The 9546-nt window shown below is 40.0% G+C and overlaps 1 protein-coding gene across 6 annotated transcripts in view; it reads left to right on the top strand.

Annotated features, from left to right (window-relative positions):
• The window catches only part of PTPN21 (protein tyrosine phosphatase non-receptor type 21), a 99322-nt gene that overhangs the window by 51837 nt on the left and 37939 nt on the right, over positions 1–9546 (top strand). For all 6 annotated transcript variants that reach the window (XM_042445075.1, XM_042445065.1, XM_042445100.1 and 3 more), the window contains exon 5: positions 7731–7798. In XM_042445075.1, coding sequence (XP_042301009.1) covers positions 7731–7798 — 68 coding nt within the window. The remainder of the gene's footprint in view (positions 1–7730; positions 7799–9546) is intronic.

The following is a 9546-nucleotide window of genomic DNA, read 5'->3' as shown; positions in this document are numbered from 1 at the left end:
TCGCTTGCCTCCCTGGTGCCTTCCTTCCTTCCCTGCTTGCCTTCCCCAGTGCCTGTCTTCCTTCCTCGTTTGGCTTCCCTGGTGCCTGCTCGCTGTCCCCGGCCTTGGCTCTCTCCCCTCTGCCGGCCTCCTCGCTATCCCCACCGACCTTGGCTCTGCCCCCCCCCCCCAGCTTGTGCTACATCACCGGCTTCCCCCATCCCTGGTTTGAAGCAGCGCAAATGGGGATGGGGAAAAAATACGATTCAAGTGGCATTAAAAAGATCCCCTTTTATAGTGAGAATGAGGGATCTTTTGAAATTGGTTAGAGACATGGAGCGGGTCTGAATCACAACCTGTGTTGTTTTTCCAGTGGGAATGAGCTCTTTATCTGCTTTTTTCTCTGTCCAGCTCTTACATTCATACATAGTGATTGAAAATACTATGGCTTGGATAATTTTAACTTTATTGCTCAGTTATATATCTTTACTCTTTGGGATCTTCTCCATCTCTTCCATGGCTGCCCTTCCTATTCCTAGTCCTCTTCTTACCTCTTGACTGCAGTGTTCATTCTGGATGATGTTTGATCCCGGGTACTAAAAATCTGTGACTTTTACTTACTTTACTATTTCAATTTCCTCATTATCTAATTCAAATTTATGTAGGTCCTCTGTGTTCATTATTTGTGTTGTCTTTTTGGTCAGCAGTAGACCTTTGCACTTTCTTCCTTGACATTCCTTAGTAATTGTTCCAAGTCATTGATGTTTTCTGCTAGTAATATTGTGTCATCCTTGTATCTTAGATGGTTGGTGTTCCTTCTTCCTATCTATACTCCTCATTTTTCTGTGTCTAGACCTGCTCTTTGTATGATATTTTCTGCATATGAGTTGAACAAGTATAATGATAATATGCAGCCTTGCCTGACTCCTTTGCCTATTGGGAACCATTCCATTTCTCCATATTCTGTTCTGGTAATTGTCTCTTGTGCTGAGTATAGAACTATCTCAGCAGAACTATCAAGTGTATTGGCACTCCCATGTCTTTGAGATTGTTATACAGCTTTTCATGATCAGTGCAATCAAGTGCCCTCCTGCATTGGTGTTCAGAAGCAGTCTGTATCTGATCTAGGAGGCAGCATATAGGCCTCATGTTTAGCTGCCATGGGATTTTTCTCTCTCTCTCTCTCTTCCCAGTTTGTCACTTCCTTCCAAGACTAACTCTAAGTCCTTCTAGAACATAAGCCCCATGTAATAGGGAAGGAATGTGAGGGCATTCTTGGGACTGGCACCTTGATTGTAACATGCCCCTTCTTCCTAGAATCAGGACCTGAAGATGGTAGTGCACGAGTTGGTAATCTCAAGGCTGGACTTCTGCAATGCACTGTACATTGGGCTACCTTTGTACCAAGTCCGGAAACTTCAACTGGTTCAGAATATAGCAGCTTGGTTATGTATGCATCCAAAGCAATCACATTCCACTGATCTTAACATGACTCCACTGGCTGCCAGTTATTTTCTGGGCAATGTATGCAAAGTATGTTGGTTAAAGCCCTACATGATTTATGTCCAAGTTACCTACAGGATCGCCTTCTCCCGTACAATCCGCCCTGTACACTCAGGTCCTTTGAGAAATATTTGCTCCAATCAGCCAGGACTAGTCTGGTAATGGTTTCCCAGAGGACCTTTTCATTGGCTGCTCCCAGACTGGAATGACCTGCCCGAGGAGATATGGCTGATGAAAATGCTGATGGCATTTAATACAATATTAAAGATATATCTCTTTTGGCAGGCCTACCCAGTTCATTTTAAATCATGACTTTTTAATTTGTATATTTTAAGGAACATACTCATATGAGTGTACTTTAATGGTTTTATAGTATTGGGTTTTAACTGTTGGTTTAATGTGTTTTATTTTATTATTCTGTTTTGTATTTTAACATGTTGTGCCATGCTTTGAGGAGAAGTGGGAAGGAAATAATTTATTATTATTATTATTATTATTATTATTATTATTATTATTATTGCCCAGCTGGCAGGCAATCTCTTTACAGAATAGACTTATTGATTGTTTTATTGAATCATTTCCTGTATTGCTATGTATTTTATATGTATTATCCTACTAGAGAGGCCCCTTTCCCACCACCACTCCCTTTGTGTCATGTCTTTTTAGATTGTAAGCCTGAGGGCAGGGAACCGTCCAATTAAAAAGACTGTATGTACAACGCTGTGTAAATTTACAGCGCTTTATAAATAAAGGTTAATAATATGGTTGATCTCATACTGGATTGTGAATGTTATTATTTTGGTTTCATTTTATGTTGAATTGTTTCTTTTATTTTATACTACTCAAAATACTTTGGTATAAAGCAAATTAGCTTTCTATTTTCCCATATCAGGGTGGGGAATCACCTAAGGCTTTTTTTTAAACTCCTGATGCTCCTTGGACTTGTCAAATGCCTCATAGCTCCCCACAAACAATTTGAGGTGAAAAACATGCCCAAATTGTCAGTTACACCTGGCGGTGTCCAGGATGTGTGGTTTAGTAAACACTCCACCCTATGGGGGGAAAACAACCCAACTAGAAATAGACTTGATCATTTCAAACTGCAATTTCAGCCAGTTTTTAGGTGTAGTGGGGCTCCACAGAGGCAAAAATTGCCTATATGTTGCAACTGCCCAGGTTTACTCAGGGCAGTTGTGATTTTTTTTAATTACTTGCCCCCAGTAAATCATTACTTTGTTTTTACTACATCCATAATTTTGCATTTCAGGGATGCCATTTAAAATGTTATTAATGTGAGTTGCTGGAGTCATTCCCTAGTGGAACTCTGTTCTCATTCTACATAATTCAGTTCTTTCTCCCTAAGTCTCTAGCAGTCAAATGCTGAGCAAGTTGCAGATCCATCTTGTCTCTCCTCTCTGCTGTCAAACTCTCCAACTACCTATACATAAAGCGTGGAATGTCAGATTCTCCATTATCTTTGTAACCACTGTCATTTTTATTCTGGGTTGTCAGAATAAAATAAAGAGAGCATGATGAGTTGTTCCTTTCCTGTCCTTCCTTCCTTACTTGTTTGGAAGGGTTAGGTGGACAGTGCATGCAAGAAGAAACAGGAGTCAGGCCAATAGCCTTCATGGTTTAGTAGTACTCACTCTAGTAAGGTTTGGCCTTATTTGTTGTTAGCTGCCCTTGAGTCAGCCTTCACTCATGGCGACCCTGTGAATGAGACATCTCCAAGACCCTCTGTCCTCAACCTCTCTGCTCATGGCCTGTATTGTTCTCCTTAATAGAATCTATCTCCCTAGCATGCAGTCTTCCTCTTTTCCTGCTGCCCTCCACTTTCCCTACAACCATTGTCTTTTTTAATTAGTCATTTTTCCTCATGATGTGGCCAAAATATGACAGCTTCAATTTGGTCATTGTACCTTCCAGAGAGACTTCAGGTTTGATCTGTTCCAGAACCCATTTGTTTGTTTTCTTGGCTGTCCATTCTCTTCTCCAGCACCATATTTCAAATTAATTGATTTTCTTCCTATCAACATTTTTGCCTTCCAGCTCTTGCATCTGTATATTGTGGTTGGAAATACTATGGCTTGGATGATCCTCAATTTGGTGTTCAGAATGATGTCCTTACATTTTATGCTCTCATCCAGTTATTCTATGGTTCTATAATACTACAGTATTTCATAGTATCTTTCCCCAATCCTACTCTTCTCCTGATTTCTTGACTGCAGTTTCTGTTCTGATGAATATTTGAACCAAAGTATGGGAACTCTTAGACTCTTTAAATTTTCTAATTGTCTAGTGTGAATTCTTGTACATCTTCCATGGTCATTATTTTTATTTTTGATGTTCAGCATTTGTCTGACCTTGGCACTTTCCTCCTTGATCTTCAGTAATTGCTCCAGGTCTTTGCTTGATTCTACTAGTAGTATTGTATCATCTGCATAGCTGAGGTTGTTAATGTACCTCCCACCTATCTTCATTCCTCCTGCCTCTGAGTCCAAGCTAACCCAAGCTGGATTGCCTGACTTCTTTGCCAATTGAGAACCATTCTGTTTCTCCGTATTTGGTTTTGATGGCCGCTTCTTATCTTGGTTATAGGTTACGCAACAGGACAATCAGATGATGTGGCACTCTCTTGTGCCCCAAAATGCCACTCCTTGAGGCATACCTGTGATGAGCTTTGGAATTTTACTTTTTAGAATATAATTTACATACTGATTTTGGAATCTATAGATCCCTTGCTGCAACTTTTTAAGGGGGGGGGGAGGGAAGTAGATTTTGATGTATAATGTATTGTATTTTATTACTGTTAGCCACCCCGACTGACCTCAAAGGGGCGGGATATAAATCAATTATTATTATTATTATAACTCTCCTCCCCAATTTAAAAGCTCTGGGCTCATGTTCCTTATAATATATCCGTCATCAAAAGTCAGCTTCAGTGGTATTTTGCACCCTGTAAATGCTTAGGTGTACACTGAGCTGTAATAGCTTAATAGCAGACAATTTTAATATCAGAATATCAGGTGATTCTGTTTTTTTCCTAATTTAATCAAAAGACTAAATATCTTCTTCTCCATTAAATCAGCGAATAACAAGCTGATATGGTCTAAATGAGAGAGTCAGCATGCCATAGTGATTTGAATGTTGGACTATGACTTTGGAGTTCAGTTCCTCAGCTCAGCTATGGAGTTTATCACACGGAGGAGAAAGCATCATGCTCCCGTTTTTTTCTGTTACCATTGCACAATTGCTCAATATTGGAATAGCAACGAAACAGTAATGGGAGATGATCACACCTAAACCAAAAACGATGCAGTTCCATTTTAATTACAGAAGAATAGCGCTTTTAGTGTACATACCTGAAGCGTTATGATTTCATTTTTGCAGTGTCTGCACACACGCAGAAAAGACTTTGCTGAATCGTCCCGTCCCCGTCCCCCCACCGGTCATAGCTGTGATTTTGCACTTCTGGTTTACCTCTGTTGCAGACTTCCAGTATCCAAGTCGTTAGACACTGTTGTTGAGGGATAGAGAATATTTTGGGGATTATTTTGGAGATGGATACTGATACTTAGGAGTTACTGGTATGTGTCCTCACACTTATGGTGAATTGTCTGGAAGGGTGGATGAGGAGGGAGAGAGAGAGGCAGTGCTGAACAGCAAGCCAGGAATGAAAGCACAATTGCGGAATTGAAGTGTTTTGTAAGTATACACCTGTGCTGATAACGTTTCGCTTGCACTTTTGAGATGTTATTAATGATATACTGTAAATTGTTAATACAATCTGACAGGAACATGACACTTTGATAACTTGTTGACAACGTGATAATTCCAACTTCATGTGATCATCTTCTCCTCAGTTGCACAGTGGTAACAGGAAAAAAAACTGGAGCATTACACATTCTCCCCCGTGTGATAAACTCCTATGAAACTCATTGAGTGACCTTGGGAAAGTCACATGCTCTCAAACTCAGAAGATGGTAATGGCAAACCTCCTCTGAACAAATCTTGACTAGAAAACCCATGATAGGTTTGCCTTAGGGTTGCCAAAAGTTGGAAATGGTTTGAAGGCACACAGCAACAAGAAATGGTGTAAATAATAATAATAAAATAATAAAATTTTTATTTCTATCCAGCTTTTTGCCAGGCAGTCAAAGCGGCGTACAACAGGTTAAAATACATCCATATATACATAATGCCCCCCTTAAAACAAGATTAAACAATGTAAGATTAAAAACTACATATTAAAACTGACTAAGCTAAATAAAAGTCATCATGGGCAGAGTTCACTGGATGGGAAATCTTATTTGTGGCCGAGCATTTTATTCCGGGAAGGCTTGCCGGAAGAGATCCGTCTTAATGGCCTTTTTAATGCTCTCTAGATTGGTAATTTGACGGATCTCATCCGGCAGGCCATTCCATAAGTTGGGAGCGGCCACAGAAAATGTCTTCTGGGAAGTTGCCGTCAACCTGGTCTTTAAGGGCTGTAATAAATTCCTCCCAGAGGACCTGAGTGTATGGGGCGGATTATATGGAAGCAGGCGATCCCTTAGATAGGTTGGGCCCAAGCCATGTAGGGCTTTAAAGGTGATAACCAACACCTTGTACTGTGCCCGGAAACTGATAGGCAGCCAGTGGAGTGACTTCAATGTTGGTGTTATATGGTCACTCCTTGCTGTTCCTGTGACCAACCTGGCTGCCATATTCTGTACCAATTGGAGTTTCCGGACTAGGCACAAGGGTAGCCCCATGTAGAGCGCATTGCAAAAATCGAGTCTTGAGGTTACCAGTGCATGTACTACAGTTTCGAGGTCATCCTGTTCCAGGAAAGGGCGCAGCTGGCGTATCAGCTGAAGCTGATAACAGGCGCTCTTGAACATCGCATTCACCTGATTCCTCATCTGAAGTGACGGGTCAAGAAGCACCCCTAGACTGCGAACACAGTCCTTTGAGGGGAGCGTGAGCCCCCCTAGGACTGGATGTTGCAGCCCAATGCCTGGTTTGGGGGCCCCTACCATAAATACCTCCGTTTTGTCTGGATTCACCTTGAGCTTGTTTTCCCTCATTCAATCCATTACTGCCTGAAGACACTGGTTGAGGGGAGAGATACCATCTGTCGTTGTCGCTGATGACCGGGACATGGAGAAATATAGTTGGGTGTCATCAGCATATTGATAACATCCGGCCCCATATCCACAGATGATTTCTCCCAGCGGCTTCATATAGATGTTAAATAGCATCAGGGACAGGATGGCGCCTTGAGGGACACCACAATTAAGCTCTGTTTTTGAAGAGCGACTGTCCCCGAGCATCACCCTCTGGAACCTGCCCAAGAGGAAGGAGGAACAGTGACATGGTGAAGAACTTTCAGCAAGGCATGATGATTGGTCAGTGGTCTGTAGTTTAAGAACCGGGATTTTGCACAGATGTTTCTGTTCCCTGTGAAGTGGGTATCCATTTAACTTCACTGAATATTACACTTGCGTGTTACAGCATTTTTATTCCACTAACTATTATGGCTCCCTCCTGTGGAATCCTGGGATTTGAAATTTAGGGAGTGGCATTAAGAATTCTCAGCCAGAGAACTCATACACCTCACTAAACTACAAACCCCAGAATGACACAGGAGGCAGCTATAGCAGTTAAAGTGGAATAATAGCCCTATTACAATGTAGTGTGATACTGTTATGAATGCTTTAGGTCAGAGAAGAACTCGGCTATAAAGATGATTAATAGATGTGGCCAGTCTACATAGCACATTAGGCCTCTGTTTTATTTTATTTGGCTGCTTTGCTTTATTTCCTTAGAATGATAATCCTGTGTACTAGGAAAGAGTGGCCAAGAATGTTATTTGCTGAGATCTAACAAGTTAATTGGAATAGCTTGCTTATGTAACAGCATTCTGTCATGTTTTTATGTAGCCCCGACTGGCTCTTTAATCATAAGTACTTCAATGAATTATTACTTGTTTGGCTGTTTTTGTACATTTTAGATAGAATGAAATATCTTGACTTTCTAAAATCCCATTTTAGATGGAAAACCAAAAGGCACAAACTACCAAGTTTTATGTTTTATATGACTTCTAGGACTTCTGTGGGATAGGAAACATCTTAATACATTTAACAGATTAATTTATGGTCTGTTCCTCATCCTTAAATGATACTTTGTTGTTCACTCTGTTAGTGACACTTTTATAGTGTTTTAAAAGTTTACTTTCTGTCTGTCTTCTCTCAATTCCTCAGCTGATTTTGGAGATTATGACCAGTATGAGTCACAGGAGTTTCTGCAGAGATTTGCCTTGTTCCCTGTGGTAAGAAGGATCCAGTTTCTTCTGTTTTTAGGGATTGTTTTGGAGATGGAAGAATAGAAATTGATTGGGGAAACATTCAAAGTGAGGAAATAATGCACGGTGGTTATTGATATTTTATTGATACGTTATTTTTGTCTTTAAACAGATGTGGTGTTTTACTTTTTGTTTTATTTAAAGTGACTTCAGGTTTTAAGAGAAGTAACTCAAAATGTTTACATTCTTTCTAAAATAATCAGTGTTTAGAAGTTTAAAAGAGTTTGAAAGTTTAAAAGAGAGCTATTTACTACTATTTTTTATTCTTCTTTAGCCAAACTGTTTGGATTTTTATATTCGCTTCATAGTTTTCTTAGCATATTAATAGCAGAATTTTTAAAAGGCTGTGAAATCAGGGTGAAATTAAAATATCCCACCTCAGTCTGTGTTCTTCTGACATTCTGTCTCATGTTGAATAAAAGTGATTGCTGAAACCTAGCCAACAATAAGGCATAGTTATAATGCTATTAAGGCATACAAGTCTATTGCTGTGTCAGGGCTACTCAAAAATCATCTTAAGACTGAGTTACATGGGAAGCTATCCACATCTAGGTCTTTGTCTTCCAGCTAAGGTAATTCTTTGTTCCTCCAATGTCACCTCAGAGCTACTCAGAAACTCTCTTGTCTGGAAGGGAGGAGAGAAATGATTTTCAACAAGCTGTTGTTTATTCTTTGTGGTTTTATTTAGCCTTTCAGTGATACTTTTATTATAATCTGCTTATGTACAGCCAGCCCTCCATACCTACAGATTCTTTATCTATGGATTCAGCTATCCATGGCTTGAAAATATGCCCAAAATATATAAATTCCATGAAGGAAATCTTAATTTTTCTATTTTATATAAGGAACACCATTTTATTATGCCATTATATTTAATGGAACTTGAGCATCCATGGATTATGGTATCCATGGGGGGTCCTGGAACCAAACCCAACAGATACAAAGGGTGCACTGTAATTTGTCCTGAGTTATGCTTGAAAGCTAGAGCCCTTTCACAGTTGATTCTACTACAAGTTCCATGGTTCCATCCTATGGGATTCTGGGATTTGCAGTTTAAGTAGGGCCATTTAGCATTCTCAGCCACAGAGCACTAGTGCCTCCACCAACTACAAACCCCAGGAGTCCATAGAATGCAGTCATGGTAGATTATAATGGAATCATAATTGTGAAAGGGTACTGTTGTAGAAACACATTAAGGAAGGAAACAAAGTTTAGCAGTTCTTAAAGCAGCAAGACTCCCAGGACTGCAAAGAATTTTCAGTCTCATTCACCCCTTCTCATATACATCCAGGATAGCTGTTAGGTTCTTGAAAGGGACTTTTTTTTGTATTTAACAGCATATAATGGATGTTCTTCATTGCAAGAAATTGATACGTCTCTGGAGCTTTCATACCATCTTTTATGTCTAGGGACTCGGATGGCTTCTGAAAAAGGAAATGCTTGGGACAGATTTGCACACAACTTTGATTCATGGAAGTGGTGCACAGTAATGCTAGAATTCCCTCCCCCACCCCTAATTTTATTGTTGCATCAAAACTGAGGGAAAATCATAATCTCAATATTTTTTTAAATTTTAACTCCTGGAAATGGAATCGAAGGCTTTCATGGCTGACGTCCATAGTTTTTTGTGGGGTTTTCGGGCTATGTGGCCATAGTCTAGAAGAATTTCTTCCTGAAGTTTTGCCAGCATTGCCCAGATGCTGATGAAACGTCAG

This window comes from Sceloporus undulatus, chromosome 1, assembly GCF_019175285.1.
Source record: "Sceloporus undulatus isolate JIND9_A2432 ecotype Alabama chromosome 1, SceUnd_v1.1, whole genome shotgun sequence".
Lineage (NCBI taxonomy): Eukaryota > Metazoa > Chordata > Lepidosauria > Squamata > Phrynosomatidae > Sceloporus > Sceloporus undulatus.
This window is presented reverse-complemented; position numbering and strand designations above follow the sequence as displayed.